Raw genomic sequence first — 22,969 nt, forward strand, 5'->3', positions numbered from 1 at the left:
GCGTGGCGCGGTGAAGTGCTCAAAGGCGCACACCTCCTTAGGAACGGAGGTGGGTTCTGAGCTGGTTTGTCTGACTTCACATCCACTCCGCTCAGAGCTCCACTTTGCTGAGTGAAAGGGCACAACACAAGTGTTGATGAAGTGCCATGGAAAGCCCCCGGGCAGACGGAGGCCAAGCTGCCTGCGGATGGTTGGGGTAGGCCTGGTGGATGGAAAAAAATCTAGAAATCCTTCCTAGAGAAAGTGACATTTCAGCTGGGCCCAGAAGGATCGGTCAGATTTAGTCGTGCAGAGGTGACGGGGAAGGAAGGATGTTTTGGACGAGGCATGGAGCAGAAGCAAGACCTAAAGGCGGGGAAGTATTTGGGGGAACAGAGGGGTAGATCAGCCTGTCTGGTCCAGAGCCCACATTTTCCTGTGGGCACAAAAGGAAAGAGGATCCGAGGCAAACAGTGTGTTCATATTTACCCTCCAGGATCCCCCCGTTCTAGTGGAAATTGTTCCCAAAGCCGCGTCCCCCGCAGGAGCAGGGGACAGCCCAAGGAGGCAGCATAAGCCTTTCTACACGGGACCAGCCCAGGGGTGCCCATCGGCCTCCTCCTTGGCATGTACCCACAGCCAACCCCATCCAAGCCCAGAAACCAGAGAGCTGCGTAGACGCCTGTTCCTTCTCGTCCTCTCCAGAAGGCCCAGCTGAGATCTGCTTTAATCCACCCGAGTGAAAAGGTTTCCAGTGTGTTTACCCGGTTGCCATGGGTTTGCTTTCTGCGTCAGGCACCCGGCCTGTCAGACATGACAATTGAATAATATTTTTATTTTTAGGCACGGGTCACCAAGTCTTTTCATTCTACTGCCAGGCTCGCCTCCGCACCGGAGCCCCAGGGAATTGGGCCTCTGGGCGCCTGGGCAACGAATGGCTGTGGCCGGAGGCTGGGTGGGTGGTGTTTGGCCTGAGCTGGACCCTGTCCTGCTCATCGCGGCGGGGGTGGGCCCATTTGGTGTCTTGGCAGCACCACAGTAGCTGGTCTTGGCAAAGACCTGGGGGCCGTCAGGGCCGAGTGCTGGGGTTGGCAGGTGGGTGGGTGGACCCGCTGTGGGTGATGGCACGATGTCCACATGGCTGATGGCATGTGGCAACGGTGGCGGGGAGCAGGTAAGGGGTCAGGATGGACAGGGAGCCACGGGATGCCCAAAGGTGCGTTGTAGGCTTTAGGTGAAGGCCGGAATGAGTTCTCAGGGGTCCAGTCAACGTGGGGGGCATTCAGAGGTAAGACCCTCCTATCTGGGGCCGGATACAAGTCGGGCAGGACCTGGGGACAGAGCAGAGTTCCTTGCTCTTTGCACTGTTGACATTCGGGGCTGATCATTTTTTGTGGGGTCCGCCCTGTGCGCCGTGGGGTGCTCGGCATCCACCCACTAGAGGCCGGCCACACTCCACTCACGGTTGTGACATGTGACAATGTCTGCAGATATCACCAGACGCCCCTAGGCCAGCGGGGCCGAGTCGTCTCTGGTTGAGGGTTAGTGGGAGCTGAGGGGTTTGGGATGGGGGCAGATGAGGGCAACTGGTACTCCTCGGCTCGCCCCACACCGGCCAGGGCCTTTGAGGGCAAACGACACTGTTCCATCCTGGCTAACATACCCAAGAGGCATGGGGATTATTTGGAATAAAGGGTGCGGAAGGAAGGCGACTACAGAGGTAGGGACACTGAACAAAAATACCAAAAGGGTGGAAGATCTGGCTTCAAAATGGGTGGAGACCAAGGCAGCCTCAGTTTCCTGATCTGTGTAATGGGAATAATAGCTGTACCTGCCTCACGGCAGTGAAGGAGGGGTTACCTCTGGGGGTTAGCACACACCTGACACGTGGTGAGCGCCACGGAAGGACCAGCCCGTGTAACCATCACTCGTGTCACTTCCCTGTTTGCTACCTGGCTGGTGGCCTTCCCTCACCTCCACATGGCCTCCGCCTCCACCCTGCCCCCACACACCTGCCAGCCCCACGCACCTGCCGGCCTTTCAGAAGCTAAACCACTTCAGGTTTCCACTCAGCTGAAGGGAAGGCCTGGGGATTTGTTTTCAAGGTTCTGCTGATACTGTCTTTTTTTTTTTTTTTTTTAAACTATTTATTCATGAGAGACACAGAGAGAGGCAGAGACACAGGCAGAGGGAGAAGCAGGCTCCATGCAGGGAGCCCGATGTGGGACTTGATCCCAGGACCTGAGCTGAAAAGAGACGCTCAACTGCTGGACCACCCAGGCGTCCTGCTAAATGCTTTTAAATATGAGCTCATTTAACATCCACAGTGACCCTAGGAGGTGGTGTATTAGTTTCCTATTGTGGCTGTAACAAGCTGCCACACCCCTGGTGGCTCAAGATAACACAGATTTATTATCTTAATAAGATTAATAAGAAGTCTGGGGCTCCTGGGTGGCTCAATCAGTTAAGTGTCTGCCTTTGGCTCAGGTCCTGGGATGGAGTCCCACATCGGGCTCCCTGCTCAATGGGGAGTCTGCTTCCCCCTCTCCCTCTGTCCTACCCCCTGCTTGTGCGCTCTCTCTCTCTCTCTCTGTCTCCAATAAATAAATAAAACCCTTAAAAAATTAACAAGAAGTCTGAAATGGGGCTAAAGTCGAGGTGTCAGCAGGGCTGTGTTCTTTCTGGAGGCTCAAGGAAAGGATTCATTCCTTGCCTTTTCCAGCTTCTAGAGGCTGTGTGCACCCCTTGGCTTGTGGCCTGCCTTCCAGCAATGGGGATAAAAGAATGGATGGATAGACGGATGGATGGATAGACGGATGGATGCACGCCAGAAAGCCTTGTCTCCCAGGCTGTCATCTCCAAGGCTAGGACAACTGAAAAGCATCTTTCTCACCCCCATCCCCAGAGCTGCTGTTTCTTCTCTCTCCATCGGCGCGTCAGGCCCCTTCCCACTTGGCCTTGTGGGTGAGAACCATTCTCTTTCCAAACCTCCCGCAGAACCAGTCCCCTCCAGTTGTGAGAAAATAAGTTACGTTGCTTAATCACCAGAAACGTCGGTCAGGGAACCTTAAACAAAGAGATTAGTTCTGCTTTTATTTGTTGGTACAATGGAGAGCATGAAATATTTAACAGCATCGTAATGCGGAACAGATGGGAAAGATACTGCCTTCCGGGACCTCTCCTCTCCCACCTTCCACCAACAGCCAAAACCAGGCGGCCCTTTAGGACAATTTATGGGCTGGAAGGCAGCCAAGGGACTGCTTGCCCAGAGGCCTCAGGTACTGGCCCGACCCCGACAGCACCTACTGGGTTATTCATCAAAGGGGATCAAGTTTCAATCTTGCGAACACTGGGCATGCCTCAGTGGACCTAGATGCTACATCAGGTTCAAGGCCTCCTTAGCTTTATGCAGTCCTAAGTGTTCAGAGAGTCTTTTTCCTCTGGTGCAGATGATATCATGGAATTTCCACCCATAAAACCCGAAAGCTGGAAAAATCCCCGAGGAGTAAACTTTGATTTGGGTCTGTGCTGTGCAGTCTTGGGCAGGTCTGTAACCTCTCTGAGCCTGTGCCTCCAACATTGTGAAGAACGAGAAGAGCCAGCTGGAAGTCACTGGGGACCTGACAGAGACAATGTGTGTAAGAGCCTGCTGAGAGGCACATAGTAGGTGCTCAAACCGCTCTCAGGCCCAGTGTGGGAGCGACCAGGGTTTGAACCACGGGTCTGCTGAGAAACATACCACATGCGACGGTGTCTGGATCTGCATCCCACATAGAATTTTAGAATTTGTGAACTGAAAGGAATCTTGGGGTTTATTTGGACTAAAGGGTGCAAAGCAAAGGCCCGTAGGCCACGCGCAGCCTAAAAAAGGTGCACACGCACAGGGTTTGCACAGGTACTTTGCAATTATTCACATTACTTGCCACTAAAAAGAAAATTTTTTTTAAAGATTTTATTTATTTATGCATGAGAGACATAGAGAGAGAGAGAGAGAGAGAGAGAGGCAGAGACACAGGCAGAGGGAGAAGCAGGCTCCATGCAGGGAGCCCGACGTGGGACTCGATCCCGGGTCTCCAGGATCACACACTGGGCTGAAGGCGGCGCTAAACCGCTGAGCCACCCGGGCTGCCCCGCAAAACAAATTTTAATATTAAAATCTAAAATCTTATGTGATCTCAAAACTGTCAAACACAATAACCCAAAGCTCACACACCCACATGGCAACAGCCAACCTGTTCTCAGGATATTTTTTTATACGTGGTCTCATCTCTCCTTTGCGTTTCCTGGCTGGGCTCTGCAGGCATGTGAGTTTGTGAGCCCCAACGGAGAGCAATCCTCTTGCTTTTCGAGACAAATAAGGTTAAGAGAAGGAATCCAAACAGGCCCCACCTGTTGGGAGACCCCACCACTGCTGTGGTCACCAAGCGATCTCGGAGCTTTGCTGAGGCCAAGCCTCGGAGTCCTTCTTAACCCTGTGCTTTGGGCAGTGATTCAAGTAAACCTATCAGGCACCTCTGGAGTGAGTGATTTTGTCCAACATCCTCCAGTCCTGCTGTATTCTTCACCTTGAGGCTTTGTTCTTTCTTCAGTTCCCAATAAATCAATAGTCTTGGGGGTTGGACACAATAATGCCTTTGACATCTATTGTAAGAACCAAATGAAATAAGTGCCTAGCAAACTGTGACGATTACGCTATCACGTTATTAAGCCCAGTATGCATTACTCATAAAATAAATGGCTCTCCCCCTGACGTCCCCCCACCCCTGGATAAACTCAGGTTTTGCTACATGTGAAAATGTAGCTTGTGGGAGGAGTTCTGGTAACCCAGACTACACACTTTGTGTTTGGCCCCCTGGGCCCCTGGTCTAGGTCGGACATGCCTTTCAGCAAAAACATGATTGTAAGAAGATGTTTCTTTAATTAAATGCAATCTCTTTCTTTATAGCCTCCATATTACTGACCCCCTCCCTGACCCCAAAAGGCAAGACTTGCTGCGTATTCAGATGCTGGCTCTGATTGCTCCGGGCCCCACCTCCTCCTGACCTCACCCACCAAAAGGCTCATTAACCCACACAACAGCCTTTTTCTTTTCAAGCTCAGTTAAGAGAGAGAGAGAATTTGAGAGAGAGAGAGAGAGAAAGAAATGTCCATTCTCTTTTCCTTTCCTGCAGTAATCCTCAAATTATGCACAATATCCGGAACAGAAAATGGCCCCAAATTTAATTTTCTGGTTTCTGAAGAGACTTAATCAGGCCAGAAGTCCAGAGGGAATCCCCAGGGATGTGCCCCAGAACTCTGGTGGGGCTCCCAGCCTAACACCCCAGCAAACACAGTCACAAAGGCCGGACGGAGGGCCATGTGCGTGTGTCTGTGTTGGTGTGTGCCTCTGTGCATGGTTTGCAGGGAAGGTAACTGGGTGTGGTGTGTGTCTGTGTGTCCGTGTGTCCTGTGCATGTCTATATGTGTGCATCTGTGTGTTTGCAGGTGTCTGTATGTCTGTGGTGTGTGCAGCTGTGCACGGTCTGTGTGGGGAGTACGTGGGTTTGTATCTGATGTGAGCATGCACGCATGCAGGTGTGTGTGGGATGTGTGTACAAGCGTGTGTCTATGCTGCGTAGGGTGTGCATCCATGTGAGTGTGCACAGATACCTACATGGCTCATCACGCGTGGCCACAGCAGGAAAGATTAAACAGAGGCTCTACCCTGAGCTTCCCTGGCACCGCCTGCGTGCTGTTGCTGGTTAGGTGGGTGACAGCGTAAGGAGGATTGACAACCTGTAGGAATTCTCCAGAGCAATTCACATCCAAGCCCCCACTTGACAGCAGAGCGGGCCACTTGAGTTCCCTGGAGACACGGAGTTGGTGGCCACTGCTGGGGCTGGAAGCAATTTCTCCTGACATCTAGTCCAGTGTGCTTTCTCCCTGGTCCCCTTCAGGGGGGTCAGGGCCAGCCGACAGGGAGTTGGTCTTCCAGAAGGATCTGGCTGGGATCCAGGGGTGAACAGCTTAGATACAAGGAGGGGCTGGGTAGGGGGTGAGAGTTGCATAATCAGCATCCTTAATCAGAGGTTGACAGATGCTTCTCTATAGGGCCAAATAGGAAATATTTTAGGCCTTAAGCTCAGAGGCAAAATTAAAGATGCTATGTAGGTACTTATATAACCACTCCACATATGACCATTTAAACATATAACCATTTAAAAATTTAAAAATCATATTAGGGCAGCCGGGGTGGCTCAGTGCTTTAGTGCCTGCCTTCAGCCCAGGGTGTGATCCTAGAGACCCGAGATCGAGTCCCACGTCGGGCTCCCTGCAGGGAGCCTGCTTCTCGCTCTGCTTGTATCTCTGCCCCTCTCTCTCTGTGTCTCTCATGAATAAATGAATAAAATATTTTTTAAAAAATAAAAAAAATAAAAATCATGTTAATCTTCTTGAGCTGGGAAGGGAAGTCGTCCCCCATCCAGGGACCGACTGAGACCTGGTCATTGGTAATCCATTTTTCCTGGAAGAACAAGGGACTGGGAATACAGATCTACGTGGATGGTAGGCAGTGGTCAGCACTGGGGACTAAGCTCCATGAAGGCAGGAGCTTGGGTTTGTGTTTTGTTCACCGTTTTATCTATACCTGGCATATAATAGGAGCTCAATAATATTCTTCACTTAAATATTCTTGACTCGAGGATGGTCAAGGGCTTGAAAAGCTCGACTTTGGGGATGGATAACAAGGAGGTTCGAGGATGAGGTGTGTGGGTAGCCCTTTCGGAGGAGATCTCATGTGCGAGGGTATGTGTGGGCTCTCAGCCCGTCTATACAGAAGAGGCTCCTAAGAGTCGGATGGGCAATCCCACAGCCTCTTTCCCCAGCCACCCCAGTGCCTTTTCATGGCCAACACTGAAAGGTGTCAGGGACTGGGTGGTTAACCTTATAATTTAGTTTGCAGACTTCAGGACATCAAGTCAAGGCTGTGAATGAACCCGAGGGAAACAGAGCACAGAAATGGATGGAGCATGGAAATGGAGCACTGGCTAGTGAGACACGCTGCTAGGTGTGCACCTGTTTATGCGAGAGGTAGATGCATTCCACGGAGTGGGAGCTGATTGCTTCTGCTACTGTTTTCATTTGGAAGCTTCAATATGGGAATAGAGGTGTGCCCCGATATTACGTATTTAACGGTGTGGACTGTTGGGTGCTCCTTCACCACCCACTAAGCTCCTTTCAAGATGCCCTCCTGTCATGCAGAGGATAAAGCTAAAATGACATTTCCCGACTCCTTTGCTGCCAAGTTGCTGATGTGACCTAGGAGTAGCCCGCTCAGATTCTCCCGCACGGTGTGCAGTATTGGAAGAGAGGGACACGCGGAGACAGCCTGGCGTGGGGCCCCTGTGTGGCCGCGGTGGGTGGCAGTGGAGACGAGACTCTTCAGGCAGCAGCAGCCGTGGCTTCCCGGTTTGGCAGCTTTTTGCAGAGTGGTCCTAGGGCCAGAGATATTCCTGGAATCTCAGACTAGACTCTACTCCTTCAATCCTTCCAACAATGTTGTGAGTCACCTAATACCCCGTAATTTACCTTTTTCTCCTTAAACTAGTTAGAGTGCATTCTGTTGTCTGCAATGGAATCCTGGCTGATTCTAGAAGCCCCCTCTGCAGCAAGGAATTCCCGGGACCCTTGTAAGTGCAGAGGGGACACCCCGGACCCCTAGGAGCAGTTTCGAGACAGCACTTTGGGATCAAACTAGGTATCCTACAAGCTCCAAGTTCAGATGGCTAAAACAAGATGTATCTTCTGAACCCGCCCAGCATGATGGAGGAGGCGACTGGGATGGAGCTGAATGCACAGCTCCCAAGCGCTGTGCAAGCTCTTTGCACACACTGTCTCGCTGAACAAACTTCCAACCACATCCCTTCGTGCCGAATATCATTCCAGACCACTGAAGAATTTCCACAAGTTCACTACCTTGCAGATGTGGTTACTGGGAGCCAAACACAGATCGGGCTGTCTCCAAGCCCACTCCTAGAACAGATCCAACCCCATTTTTAAGGGAGCAGTTTATGGGCAAAAGAGAACCCTCACATTTTCCCCCAAGGCCATAAAAATCTATATTTAAATTTTTTTCTTTTATTTGGAATAATTTTAGAAAAGATGCAACCGTAGCACCCAGTTTCCATATGCCACTCGGCTGGTCTCCTTCAATGCTAACATCTTATATGACCGTGGGACACATGTCAAAACCAAGAAATTCACACCAGTGCAATGTTATTAAGGAAACTCCAGACCTCATTTGCGTTTCATTCAGTTTTTCGATAATGTCCCTTTCCGGTTCCAGGATGCAATCCAGGATACTGAATTGCATTTAGCTTTTTTTTTTTTTTTTTTTTTTTTGTCATCCCATCACCTTATTCCAAAGCAAACGGGCCTCAATTATTTGCACATGCTCCAGGACAGGAAACCCACACTCCCCACACTCGCTGTGAGAAAGGCTGTCGCAGGACAATTTGGAGCAATTTCCTTTGACGTCCACTGGTAGCGGAGCCCTCCTGTTGGAAATTGGCAGCAGAAGGCCACGGTGAAGACCCAGTGGGAGCTGAAGCAGTGGCCGAGCAGGATGCATGCCAAAGCACAACTGCACTTCGGAATCCCCGCCACGGAAGCCCCGAGCAGGCTGGGGTCGCTCCCCCTGAAGCCTGATCGAAGGAAGCAGGGTGGAGAAAGGTCACCGCAGGAGCAGTGGGAGCCAGGGCTGGCAAGACGGTGACAGATGAGGCCAAGGCCAAGTAGCTGAATAACGTTCTCACCCAGGGGTTTCCACGAAAGATGATGAATCTCTCCAATTAGACGTGTCACGGCTGGGCTTGGAAGCCACAGATGAAAACAGAGGGAAGATAATTACTTCCATAGCAGGGTTGGTTGTGAAAAAAAAAAAAAAACACATACTCATAAAAATGACTTGGGGAGCCTGGTGACTCAGTCGATTGAGTGTCTAACTCTTGGTTTCGGCTCAGGTTGCGATCTCAGGGTTGTGAGATCGAGCCCCGCATCGGGCTCCGTGCCAGGTATGGAGTCTGCTTGAGATTCTCTCTCTGCTTCTCCATCTCTCTCTCTTTTTTGCTTCCTCTTGCTCTCTCTCTCTCTCTCTCACTCTCTCTTAGCCAGAAGTATAAGAACTCCATAAAGATTTAGAAACTATGATTTTCCCACTGAGATCATGTTTTAACACTGAAGTTTCTCACCCAGGGTTTAATGCCTGTTGTGGAAACAAACACGTACAGCCCGCAGTTAGTATAAACGAGGCACCGCACACTTTGATGTTCTGCAGATTAAGGCTTCTTTAGAATCAGCTCAACAGGCCAATGTCATGACCTACAAACACCTAAAGGGCAGAATATCCCGGGGAATGAAGTTCTGTCTTTCTGCACAGCATATGTTTTGTTTGGGGGGACAGCCAATTAGAAGTCGAGGAGCCCCCTTAACCCAGGCCACAAGATTCAGGAGGGTTTCTTCGAGGGCCTTGGGTGCTACTCTAAGGTGATAGCCAGTGGGTCCCAGGATATGTGATGGACTCACAAGTTTCAGGAAATTTCTTGTAGTGAACAAACACTGTTTTTGCTGTAGTCTGGTGGTGGAGAGTCATTCTGTCCTTCGACACCAGCAGCTACCAGCTGGGGCACTGGGATCCTCCTTGGTTCCCTTGCTAGTAAGGCCAACCTTACTATTTATTATATTTAAATAACCAAGGACCCCCTTCTAGCAGAACAGACTCTCCCATCCACCTCAGAGACTCAGAGAGCGATTGGAATGGTGTTGAACTCCAGGGCATGTGCCATGGAACCGGATCCTGCATCAAGAAGATTCCAAGTCCTTCTCACTCACCAATCTGGACACCATGGAATCTGAAACCTTGCCTCAATCTTTCACCAGCCACTTAAGGAGTGAGGGATTAGACACACTTTTCTCATTTGAGAGATCTTCTCTCTCTCCTCTCGATACATGACGGGAGTCGCTTCAGATAACAGAGCGGGAAAGGTATTACAAGCTTTGTTTGAAGTAACAGCAGATTTTTGAAATCTGGGGTTGGCGGGGGTGGATAAAGAATGCAAGAGGCAAAGCCGTTCTGTTTGAAAGCCTTCTCGTGAAAAAAAAATATTTTTTTTAATTAAAAAGAAAAAAAGAAAGCCTTCTCATGGAAAGTGTTCTAAACTGAAGTGTATGCTTTGTAAACAGAAGATTCTGGATGCAAATTCCCCTTTTCTTGGCAAGCCGTGGCCATTGCCAGGAGGACTTCATTAACAGGTAGTGGATCTGGGGTTCACCGCTGGTTTCTTAGACCTCTCCTTGAAAGTAGGGACAGCATCTTCCCTTCTCCTCATCTGCACCCTCTCTGGGTACAGCCTCCGGTGCATCGTGGGTTCAGAAGCTAGATCCCCTGACCTAAGAACTCGTTGTTAAACAAACCGTCAATGTGGGGCTTTGATCCAAGGGGTGGGACCAAAGTGTTAGAAGGGCCTTCCATTATCTGCCTGGTGCCTGTCTCTGTTTTGGGTCTTCTCTCTACTCAGTGCATTTGGGATTTTCAAAATCCACTTGGCTTACCTGCCCCCCCACCCCGCCCCCCTGGATTGCAGCCCCGAGGTCTGGGGAGATGCTGGCAGTATTTGTGAAGATACTGATGTTCCCATTGGGCTGAGAGCTGCTATCACCCTGGGGTCAACCTCTGCATAAACAAGGCACTGACTCTGCCCAAACCAGGCACCGACTCTGCCCGGAAATCAGAATATACAAATCAGCCAGCCCCAACCACATGCCCTCTTTCTCCTCATAACCTCTTCAGACAAAACCCCTTGACTTCAGAAAAAGATTTTCCAAACCATACAATGCTTCATAGACCAAAATAGAGATTTTTATTTCCCAACATAAAGCAGATACATTTTTTAAACACATAAAGCAACAACAGAAACACCAAGCTGTCTTTGAGAACACAGCTACTTCCAACCTGAACAACAGAAAGGGGCCGAAAGCTTCAGTGTGACTTTGAAACACAGTACTGAGAAGAGACTAGAAGAGCCCGGCGTCCCTCCCTCTGGAGCAGGGAAGGCTCTAGGCTGGTTGTGGACTTGATATGAACCGAGATAAAACACATATGTTCCAGGACACTCGTTTGGCTCGGATACTGCTTGCTTTCCCAGAAAGCTTAATTTATTGCAAATGCGTGTTTTACAATCACAAATAATATGATGAGAATGGATATGGTCCCCGTGAAGACTGTTTACATAGTAGAACATTCTAAACAGTGAAGTTAGTTTCCTTTTGATGCCAAAACCCACTTATGTGGCATCTACACATACACACACACACACACACACATTCCACCAGGCCAGTTGCCTGGTCTACACTGCATTAACCAGACCAGCCCAGTGGTGTAGACAGCTGGTCAATATCAGGTTAGTGTCACCAGGTCTTTGGGGGCAACGATGGCAGAGCTTTGCTCCTGATGACTTGGCTGAGGGTACAGAGAGCCCAGAGAGAGCCCTGGCCGATGCCTCCAGGTGGGGTTTTGTAGAGGCCTGGACCCTCCCGTGGGAGCGGGGACAAGACATACTAATGAATCCATAAAGCTCACATGCTTTGGAACAAGAGGGTTGGTCTCTTGGACTTGAAATGGAGGGGGAAAGTATTCATTCCTCCAAATCTGGTCCTAGAAACCTGTCATTTTTTCCTGCCTCTGGCACCTAAGGCACTTAACAAATTCTATGAACACCAGTGGCTTCTAAAACACAAAGACACAGACAGACACACAGGGCAAGAGAGACGTGGGTGAACCTAGGACCCATCAAGCTAAGTCCTCTTTCACAAGCTATCCCGAGAGAAAGAGAGAGTATCACCTCCAGACCAGCTTTAGGAAATTTCCAGATGGCAAACAATCTCAGGGGTCAACTGACATTCCCCTCAGTGTGAACGGCAGGGGACAAACAGGTGCTCCCATTAGACGTACAAGATGCTCTTATCAGGGGAAATGTCCTGGGTCTGGCACAGTCATCCTGAGGTTGCCAGAGACCGTGGTATGTCTGTTTTCCAGAAGCCCAGGGCTGGGAACCAGGCTGCATGTCTGCTTCTGGGCAGATATGTGTATTGTGTACATGATACCACATTCACACAGACACACCACATTCACACTCATACACACACACACACACACACACACTTCCTCTGTCCACTTCTTCCTTGCCAATAAAACCTCTAGACCATGTATGGCCTCATCCCCTAGAGAGAAAGTGACTCTTTTTCCCCTAAGAGAAGAAATTGGAGAAGCTTTAGAGGCAGCAATGTCACAAAACCCACTCTGCCACCTACCCTGTGAGAGGTGGCTTGTCCCTGTTCTTCCAGGGAAGACAAGCACCCGCCCCCAACCTCTGGCCCTCACCCTGGTATAACTTGTCCTGATGCCAGTAAGAGGTGAAGAATTCCCTAGAGGGAGTGGGTATGGGGGAAAGCCCTGCAGCCCCTGGGCCAAGTGTCACCCTCCACGAGCTAACCGGCCGAAGCAGCCACAGCCTGTGGCTACCAAGAACAGAAATGCAGCTAAGGCTGAAGTTCCATGGAGAGGCCCAGAGCTCACAGTCTCTGAGTTCAAGTCCCGATCGGGCCACTTGCTGACTCCCTGGTTGCTTTTAGGCAAGCGGCTAACCCTCCCTGTGCTCCAGTTTCCACGAGATCATGACCCATGATGCAAGCTTTTAGAAGGAGTCAGGGCCTCAATGGATGTTTCTTCCCTCTTCTTCTCATCAGAACAGCAAGTGGGGTGGGGGGGCCTGCAGCCCTGATTGCTGACCTTAGGAGTCTGCAACCCTGAAAGGAAGCCCGGGCCCTTTGGGGAAACAGATCCCTCCGTACAATCGCTGTCCCATCTGGGCAAGGTGGTTGGGTACCAACCAGTGAGCGCGGGTATGTTCCCATGACAACCAGCAGGCAGCACGAGGCGGGGGTGGGGTGGGGGTGGCGGATGCCACATTGGCTGACTATTCTCTAAGGCTCTGGGAGCTGTGCAGGAAGATCTGTTTTTAGGCTGTAAATTTTGTTTTTTAATTCCCTTTTCAAAACAAGTTCCTCCTTCTCACCTTGACAGACAGAAGGCATTTCTCTTGTAATTGAAACTGGGGGAGAACTGATGGTTGGTTAAGTCCTTTGAATCTGGCCCTCTGCAGGGGGTGCCCGGGGCTGTCAGCCCGTCCCGTCCGTGGGAGCCACCTGTGGATGTGTCCCTGCACCCGCCGTTCTGATCTGCCAGAAAATGGGGAACCGGCCTGGAAAAGCTCAGAGAGTGCCTCTTTCTGGGATTTGCACCCAGGAGTGATTCATGTTCCAGAAGTAATCAAAGCAAATATGAATTTCCTGGGCTACTTCCAGACACGGCAGGGTTAAAAAGCTTGGCCCGGGGTGTCAGGGGCAGGACAGGGGAGGAGCTGCCTCTACAGACCCTGGGCAAGCAGGGGCACGTGACATATCTGCCTGGCGTCCCCAAGTGTTACCAACAGGTGGGCCTGGAAGTGCCCTGAAGGCGGAAGGAATGCCCGTAATACCTTGGGGAGGGTAAGGACCCAACGGACCCAGGGAGCCCTGCCAGCTGGTGGCGCAGGTGGTGGGCAGAGGTGGTCCTGCTCTTGCTCCAGTGATGAGCACCTCCGAGCCCCGGTGGCAGAGCGTGAGACCAAGACATGGAAGATGCAGGTATCAGAGGCAGAGACACCTTAGTGCCACCTGAATCCACCCTACCCTCTTTCTTGAGATGCCTGTTTCCTGGGTTCCTTGCAGTTCAGCTTGCTCATCCTGGCTCTTCCTACCTGGAACCCAGATGAAAAATCGGAGGTAGAGCAAGCACCTAGGGCCATGAGGTAACCAGGAGGAGCGGGAAAGAGAGCTACAGAATCCTTGGCTCTGACATCCCTGAGCTGAGCAGAGGATGCCAACGACTACCTGGCTCGATTTCTCAGGATGAGGTAAAAGCAAAGTTCCTGGTTAACCCACAGCTGGTGGGAGGAGGGATTCTGAGACTCAGGGCTGAATCTGGGGATTTCCCACCACCATCTTCTGGGAATCTTCTAACATCTCAAGCAGCATGGGGATTCCAGGGCTAACTTCCCCTTTAATGGTTGTGGGGAAGCTCCCCCGAGGTCACCCAGCTGTTAATGGCAGAGCTCCAACTGCGCCCCATCCAGCACTGCTCACTGCTGTCACTCTGTCACCTGATGCATTGAGACCTGTCCCCAGCTCTGGAACTAACTCCCTGCCTCACTGGGTGAACAAGAACTGTCGGGACCTCAGTTGGCTCACCTGTAAAATGGGCACAGGTTGGAACAGGACAAGTGTATAAAAGTCCCTACTACCAACAGCCTGGAAAACCAAGTAATTTAGCATTTCCTACTCCATTTTGCTTCCCCTGGAAGTTCTATCAATTCATCGATTATCTGATAATTCATCGATTATCTGCTTTCTGGGCTTAGCTTGTATCACTCACCTACAAAACTAAGGAAAGTGATTTTTGATTGGGAACATCCTAATTTTAAAACTAAAAAAAAAAAAAAAAAAAAAAAGAGGAAGAGGCCAGAATTGAGAGTTCTGAGGGGATGGGTAGTATCAGGTGCAAGGAGGTCAAACAGGTTTTTCTGGCATGACAAATGGATTGGCAGCAGCTGCCAATGGTTTTGAGAAGGGCTGTGAGGTCCAGTCCGGCTGGAGAGGGGCAGGGGAAGAGCTCGGTAATCCCTTACCAATGTCTGCCGTGGACACAGTAATAGAAGTACCTGCTGGCGTATTTTGTGCTGGGGCTGTGCTGAGCTCAAAGCTCATGGCCTCGTCCCTCTCCTGTGCTGCTGCCCGGGATTGGTGACAATCAGACTGGGTGAAAGGAGTGGGGTCGGGGGAGTCCCACTGGAGTAGCTGAGTTGCCATGAGAGAGGGAATTAGGGCCCAAGTCCAGCTAGGCCAGGGACACAAGAGGCTTACTGGACGTCACTGTGCTATACAGCCCACGAGAGCTGCTCCTTCGGATCCACAGAACACCCTGCACCCCTCCTTAACCCCCTCTGCCCCAGGCACAGCCTCTCGAGGGGGTCCCCCAGTGCGCCTGCTCTGGAGACTAACAGTGGGCAGGAGGTGGGGAGAGGCAGGAGGTGGGGAGAGGCAGGAGACAATCCTAATTCTTGGCCAAATTGATCAAGGGAATGTATACTTCCAACCCAGAAAATCTCCAGGGTGGAAAAGTGGGCTTCTCGGTTTGGTATTTCCAACCACAAATTTTTTACCATGACCCATGATTGCGGATGAATCATTGTGCCAGGAATAGAAATGACAATAAACATGCAGCGTTTGAGGGCTTGCACATCCATGGCTTCCGCCTTAGGCCTTGCCAGAAGCTTCCAGAAACCTTTTCCAAGGCACAGCACACCTCGAGGAACCACCCCTTGACTGAGCGCAGCCCGACCCGGCTCCTGCTGCCATGCCCAGGCCCTGATCTGTCCTCTGCACGGCTTGCCTCACAGCTGCATGGTGACCTCCAAGGGACAGACATATCAGGTTAGTGTCACCAGGTCTTTGGGGGCAACGATGGCAGAGCTTTGCTCCTGAGGACTTAGCCAAGGGAACTTCCAGGGGAAGCAAGACACATGCAGGCCACGGCCTGGGCCATCCCAGCACCTCCTCCTTCCAGCTTCTGTGATGGTGGCTGTGCCACCTCCAGGAGGACAATGGGCAAAGTCAAGCGCAAGGACTCAGTTTGGTTTGGCATCTTCTGTGGCACAAACCCTTCTCCTGGGCTGTGAGCTCCCAGAGGGCAGGGCCTGCAGCCCCTGGCAGGGCTTTTATTCACCTGAATTCTCCAGCACGAGCCTGGCACAGACAAGGGACCTGAGAACGCCTGCTGCGTTGGCTTAAAGACAAAGGCACAGGGCACCCTGCCTGGCCCCGTTGTCACAAACTCCACCGGACTCGCACTCTGTCCACTTCCCAGGGCTCTTTCCTCCCACCCTGAGAGTCCAGCACAAGGCATTTCTCGAGCTGCCCCCTCACATCTCCTGGCCTTCTCCGGCAGGGATCTCCTGGCCTTCCAGAAAGAACAGTGACTTTGGGGAAAACCAACATTGAGTTGGCAGCTTTTAATTTTGTCCTCTAAGGCCCCTGAAAGCATACCCCAGAGGAGGCTGCAGCTCACCGCCCCGCATTCCTCCAGGCCGCCCAACGCCAACAGGAGGAAGGATATGCTCCAGAACAAAGGGTTGTCGCTTAGATGAAACGTAGAGCGAACCTCCAGGCTTTTGTCCTTATTATGACTATTATTTTCATTTTGTCTTCGGTCAGTGAAAACGTTGCCACTAGTCCTTGTTTCTCAGATAAAAGTTGAGAAGTAAACACATACAGCCTGCTCTCCCTCCTCCCTCCCTCCCTCCTCTCTCTCTCTCTCTCTAATTGTAGCAAAACTGAAATTTACCATCTTCACCAGTTTTAAGTGTACAGTTTGGTGACATCGAGTGGCTGTCCCCTCCTGCCTTCGACACCCATTCGCCATCCCTTCCTCCATTGGCTCTGTCTGCCGTCTCTAACCGGGACAGCTTCCCGGCAGGTCCCCAAAGCCACGTGGGGCCACTCAGTGCCCCCTCGGGGGTCAGGCCCTGGTTCAGGCTCCTCCCGGGAGATGCCATCACCCCCGGGCCCTGTGCTGCCCGGCAGCCTGAGCCAGGGCCCCGCGAGGCAGGGTGGCCCGAACCGCCGGTGGCACAAGCTGCCCAGGTGCAGACCTGCTGTCTCCCGGTGCTGCCCGGGGACATGCATCCTTGGACACTGGGTCCTTGCTGGGAACTCCAGCCAGACGCCAGGAGGTGAGAGGTGGTGAGAGATGCGAGTGAGTCCATGGGGAGCCACTTCCTCTGCATCCTGGGGGGGAGGGTTGGGGTCACCTAATGCACCCGCCCCTGGGGTTCTTCACACCAATCAACAACCACAGCCGAAGTCCCCACCTGGTGCTGGGCACTGGGCTTCCTTCCACTGGGGTCAGCCACGCCTGGGGGTGCACAGGACAGAGAGGTGCTCAGCCCCCCCACAGGCAGAAGTTTTGCCCTGCTTCCCCTGCCGCGGGAAGCGACTGGTGTGAGGTGTCTGCAGAGGACCCCGTGACTGTGCCCCCCGGCGCCCCCGCGCAGAGCCCAGGGCCGGGCCTGCAGGGAAGCACCCCGTCCAGTCCAGCGGGCTCGCTGAGGGGCACGTGCACCCGGGCCCCCAGCCCCCTCCCCCTCCCGCGGCCCGGGCTTGCACGGGGCCGCCCCGGGTTCAGATCCCAGCTCCGCACGGCTGGTGTGTCTGTCTTGACGTGTCAGCTTTCCTGTCTCAGAGAAAGCAGGTGAAGGTGATGCCACCCCCGGGCGCTGTCGCGGGGGTTCGGGGACGCTGGCTCCCCAGGCGCCTACCGAGGGGCCGGGCCCCGCCTGCACCAGGTGCGAGGCGCTCTGCCTTAGGGGCATTAGGGGCATGCCGCCTCGGGCCCACGTGGGGCCCCGAGGGTCTCCTCTGCCGCCGCTTCCGCGCATCCCACCCCTCAGCCTTGGGTCCTGCCTGCATCTCTCCCTGTGGAGGCCCAACTGAGGGGGGGGGGGGAGGAGGGGAGGCAGCTGAGGAGGGGACCTGCGCCTTTGATCATACTCCTCTTCCTCCTCCTATCCCCTCCCCCCTCCTCCTCCTGTCTCCCCTCCTCCTATCCCTTCCTCCCCCTCCTCCTCCCCTGCCCTCCCCATCCTCCCCTCCTCTCCCCTCCCCCGTTCCCCTTCTCCCTCTTCCTCCGCCTCCTCCCTCCACTCCTCCCTTCTCCTCCTCCTGTCCTCCCTCTTATCCCCTCCCTCCTCCTCCTCCCTCCACTCCTCCCCTCCTCCTCCTGTCCCCCTCCCCCTTTCTATCCCCTCCCTCCTCCTCCTGTGCCCCCTCCTCCCCCTTTCTATCCCCTCCCTCCTCCTCCCTTCCCCTCCTCCGCTCTTCTTCCTCCTATTCCCTCCCCCCTCCCCCTTCCTCCTCCTATCCCATCCTCCTCCTCCTCCTCCCCTCCTCCTCCTGTCCTCCTCCATACTCCTCCCTCCTCCCCTCTCCCTCTGCTTCCCCCTCTTCTTCCCCTCTTCTTCCCCTCTTCTTCTTTCTCTCCCTCTTTCCTTCTCCCTGTCTCTCTCCCTCTCTCTCCGCCCCCCCCCCCCTCTCTCTCTCTCACACACACACACACACACACACACACACACACAGCTGGGCTGGGTGGAGATATTCCCATTTCTCTCCACTGTCACTCTGGGGACAGAGGAAACAAACACATGCAGGTCCCCCCCCCCCCCCGGCCCCCCTTCTGGAAAGGCACCTGAAAGCTCTTGGCGGTGGTTGATCGGGGAGCTAGCAAGTCATAAACAGCCTAACTGTCAGCATCCACTTTAAGCAGAAGAGATGACACTTGAGAAGCACCAGCAAATGCTGTTGTTACTTCACAACTGTATTTGTAGGAAAGTAATGAAAATAGCAATTCTCTCTTTAAAACAGTTATGCAAACAAGCAGGCTCTGCAGCCTCATTATCAAAGTTTAAAAAACACCCAGGGACGTTGCCCCCGGCCAGCCCACCCACGGCCTCCCCTCCCTGGCGCGGGCTCATGGGACACAGCTGCCTGGGCCTGAGCGCCTGCTGGGGGGGGGGGGGGGGTCGCACCACAGTGGGCCTGGGCTCGGGGCTCGGGGGTTGGGGTGGGGGTGCTCAGCTCCTCCCAGGCCTGTGCGGTCAGGGCTAAGCAGTTAGGGCCCTCGGGGCTGGGGAGGGTGGGCCCGTGGGTGCAGGGGCGCGGCGGGCAGGGCTCGACACGGGCGGCCAGGACCCTCCCAGGTCCTCGGTTTCCCTCCCTTTACAGGCCCTTTCCACGGCTCGACACCTGCCGAACCCACAGGCCTGCAGGACCCCCTCTTGGTCTCCTACGAGAGGAGAACAGACGAAATCAGTTTGGAAAGAGTAAGCGCGAGGCATTTACTAAAAGGACACTTAGTGTTGATTTAGGGAAAGCACGATCCAGTTCTAAGGCAGTTAGGAGCCAGCTGGGGTCCAAGGCTTCGAGGTGGGGGTTAGCGCTCCCGCCCCCCACCCCCGTGCACGGAGCCCCGATCATGTATGCTGTTTTCGTGCCAGGTCTGCTCGCTATAGTTCTTCTCCTCCTCCCTTGACATCACTCTACCACTTGGCACTTTTCACTGCGGTCACCAGGCCGGCCATCGATAGTCACCATTTCTGCTTCAAACCCAGAGAGCGTCCTCTGTCCTCACTGTGCACAAAACAAGAGTAACTGGGGGCCGAGCGAGGGCCTGTGTTGCTCTGCTATGTCCGCAGCTCAGGGGCCTTCTCACCAACATCTGGGCTCGGGGCTTGGCTTCCCGGGCAAGCGGTTGCCCTAAAAGCGACACATTATGATTGCTCCTATGATGGGGGGTGGGGTGGGTGTATGTGCAAACGTGCCCCGAAATCCCGCTGGACACACCGACTGCTGGACATCCTCCCACCTACAGATAGACGTCGTATATGAAACTAGACACGCCGAGCAGCCACATACAGAGGCTATAAAAATTCTATACATTCTTCCGAGGCACACAGAAGTACGCCTTTCGTATAAATAGACTAAGACAACACCGTATAAAAAGTGGTTTTGTTGTGGGAACATCAATAGAGTATTTACACCTCCGGGGCTGGCGGACGGTCGGAGAAGAAAGTCACCCTGCTGCCCGGGCGGCTTAGGTGGGCGGCGGGCCGCTGTAGCGGAGCATGAGCCGGAAGGAGCGGGCGAAGTTGTTGGCCACGGTGCAGCTGCGGTTCTCCTCCCCGACCGGGAGCAGTAGGAGCAGCAGCAGGAGAAGGAGCAGCAGCAGCTGCAAGGGCAGCGCCACGCAGCACGCCCTCCGGAAGAGGGAGCAGAGTCCTCGCCACCGCCACTGCCACCGCCACCGTGGAGTCTGCAGAACAAAAGCAGGTGTGAGTGGGCTCAGGGCCCCCCCGAGCAGGAGGAGAGGGCGAAGAGGCCGCTGGGCCGGCGGTGGCTCTGGGCTGACCGGCGGACCCTACAGGCCTCAGTTTTTCCAACTGTGAAATGGGGCTAATGTCAGTTCTCCCAGAAATGAAGATCTCTGGTTTTCTCCAACCATTCCAGGTATGAAAGGTAGAAGAAAAATGCAAAGTTGCAGGCTTTGGTTGGCTATTACAGAAATCTTTGCCTGGTGGTAAGAGCCCCGGTTGTAAACCTTGAGAAGGTGGCTCAACTTCTCTAAACTTCAAATTTCTCATCCATAAATATGGACAAAAATGGTACCCACCTGACAGAGTCGCCGTGAGGGTTCATGAGACAGAGCCTGGCACATAGCAGGTACTCAAAGCTGCTGTCATGATTAGTATGCCTCATTAATATGATCACTATCTAAATCATGGTCATTACTACCATGCTCATCATCATTTCCTCCTCTTCCTCTACCTTCTTTGTCACCACCTGTACCATCAACACCACCAATATCACCTGAAGGTCAGACACACAGGTCGGAATGCCTCGTGAACTTCCTTGCTGCAACAAGAAAGTGACCAAAAGACATTTCCTAAATTCTAGAGAAAGTAGTTGGGTTGTGGCCTCATGGGATGTCCTCACTGCCAAAGACTACAGGCCCAAGAGCTGGTTACTCACGGAAGTAGAGGCCTCGTGGCCAAAATATAGCATGATGCAGGGCAGGGGCCTAACTGTCAGGAACCTGGCTGACTAGGTTCCAGGGCAGACTGTCACACAGTATCTGTGTGACCTTAGGACAGTCAGTAACCTCTTTGAGCCATTTCCTTCTCTGCAAGATGGGGATAAAATATCTACCCTCATCTGCCAGGTTGTGGTGAGGACTCAAAGCAAAGTATATTTACATGCCAATTTAAAAGTATATTCGCTTCTATTAGTAGGATTGTTATTATAGAATGGATCTGTTGGCTCCCTGAAGAACCAAAGGGTCACTCTCCAGGACACTAAAGCCCACAGTCATGTGATGGTGAGGATGATGGTGAGGATGATGGTAAGGATGGTGAGGGTGATGGTGAGGATCATGATGATGATGTGATGATGATGCTGGTAATAATGATGATAGCATGATTATGATGGTGACAATGACAGTGGTGACGGTGATGGCAATAATAGTGATGATGGTGAGGATAATGATGGTGATGGTGGTGGTGGTGGTGATGGGGATGGGGAAGGTGGTGATGATCATGGGGAGAATGATGACGGCGATAGTGGTAGTGATGGTGACAGTGATGATAATGTGGTGATGGTGAGGATGATGATGGTGGTGCTGCTGATGCGGATGGAAAAGCATTGCTGAATGGGAGTGTTCCTGGGAGGTTCTGACCTGGGCACTTCTGACTCTAGCTCTCACACCCGAGTCACCTCACCTGCTCTCCTGCCCCAACAATCTCCTCCAGGTTGCTAACACTTGACCCTATCACTCCAGCTTCAAATGTTCTCACTTGCTGAAGCCCTTTGACACTGATTTTGCAATAACAGACTTCTTACAACCCACAGGGCAGAGAGACCCTCCTGGCTGCGCTGCAGTGACTCCCAGGAGTGGGGTGAGGTAGGTCGCCCGAGCAGCTGAGTGTGCACGAGTTCCCACGGCTGCCGGGCTGGGTTAGACCTGGCTGGCATGTGCTCTGTTCACTGGCACATGCTTGGCTCACGTGGGGCTGTCTTAGCCTGCGTGGACTCTAACTTGACTCCTTGACATTTCACACTGACTGTCTGATTCCAAATCTCTGACCCACCCAGGAGAAAGAAAAAGAGAGCAACATGCTGCAGGCCCATGGTAGCCTGGCTTTGCAGCAAACTAAAAACCTAATATTAACAGTTTTTCAAATGGAAAATCTGTTTACAGTGTCCTGTTTGTTTGCACTTACATTCCCGGAGCTAACACTTTGCTTATTTAAGTGAGGAGAGGTGCCTGGGCCATGATCCTCTGGGGAAAACATCTCTGAAGTTTCCAAAGTGCGTTTGCATTTACAAGTGTTAACAAGAGGTGGTCTTTTTCAAAAGACTCCCACAGTCTGCCCAGTGGCTCTTCGCTTGGAGCTCACATCTTTGTTGTGAGGGACCTGCATTCTAAAATGCTCTTTGAAATAAAAAATGCACTTTCGTATGATCCTTGAACACTTAGAACACACAACACACACACAGAGGCATGAGCTACCTTTACCTTCCTAGACGCCAACAAAGAAGTTGATAATCTCAGCTCTTCCCAGATCTGGGAGCTGCTCTGTGCCTCAGTTTCCCCTACAGAAAGTACTACCTGTGTCCCACCCAGTCAGAACTACCCCAAGACAGAAGGGAAGCAATAAACTCCCAAACCCTTAGGATATAGAAGTGGAGGCTCGACAGCACGTGGTGGTAGGGAGGAACTAGGAGACGTTATATAAGGTAACTACATGCTTGGGGGTCCTTCAAGACCTCATGCAGACTGGAGACTCTGTGGAATTTTGAGGGGTTCAGGCAAGACGAGTTATCACAGTAACTCTGACCTAATCTTCTACCCTTGATGAGAGGCGATGTGGGGGAAAAGAAAGGGTTTCGAGTTCCTGAGGTCTCCCCTGGCTCTGTCACTCCCTAGCTGTGTTACCTAGGACAGGTCGTCCAGCCTCCCTGAGCCATAGTTCCGTCATCTGTTGGGGAGAAGTCAGAGAATGAGGCCTGCCTGCCTAAGTCAGAAGGATAAATGAGGCAATGCATGCTATGCTCAGTAAATGTCCACTCCCTTTCTCCTCCAACTGGTGGAGACAGGGGCAGATAGGCCACTCCTATGGCCCTACAAGCTTCCCCCTTCACCTGGTGGAGCCAGGGATCAAGAACCCAGGCCCATCAGAGAGTAAAGCACTAGGGATCCCTGGGTGGCGCAGCGGTTTGGCGCCTGCCTTTGGCCCAGGGCGCGATCCTG

The 22,969-nt window shown here is 52.6% G+C and overlaps 1 protein-coding gene across 6 annotated transcripts in view; it reads right to left on the bottom strand.

The window, feature by feature from the left end:
* Positions 1-8,334: 8,334 nt before the first annotated feature.
* Positions 8,335-22,969, bottom strand: part of SYNE3 (spectrin repeat containing nuclear envelope family member 3) — a 106,847-nt gene continuing 92,212 nt past the window's right edge. For 2 of the 6 annotated variants that reach the window (XM_038545651.1, XM_038545650.1), the window contains one exon: positions 19,576-19,975. In XM_038545651.1, coding sequence (XP_038401579.1) covers positions 19,757-19,975 — 219 coding nt within the window. In that variant the 3' untranslated portion in view covers positions 19,576-19,756. Of the gene's footprint in view, positions 9,221-19,575; positions 19,976-22,969 lie in introns of those variants that run through there. The other 4 variants (XM_038545649.1, XM_038545654.1, XM_038545653.1 and 1 more) reach the window with 4 other exon arrangements.

The sequence above is a fragment of the Canis lupus genome, chromosome 8, assembly GCF_011100685.1.
Source record: "Canis lupus familiaris isolate Mischka breed German Shepherd chromosome 8, alternate assembly UU_Cfam_GSD_1.0, whole genome shotgun sequence".
Taxonomy (NCBI): Eukaryota; Metazoa; Chordata; class Mammalia; order Carnivora; family Canidae; genus Canis; species Canis lupus.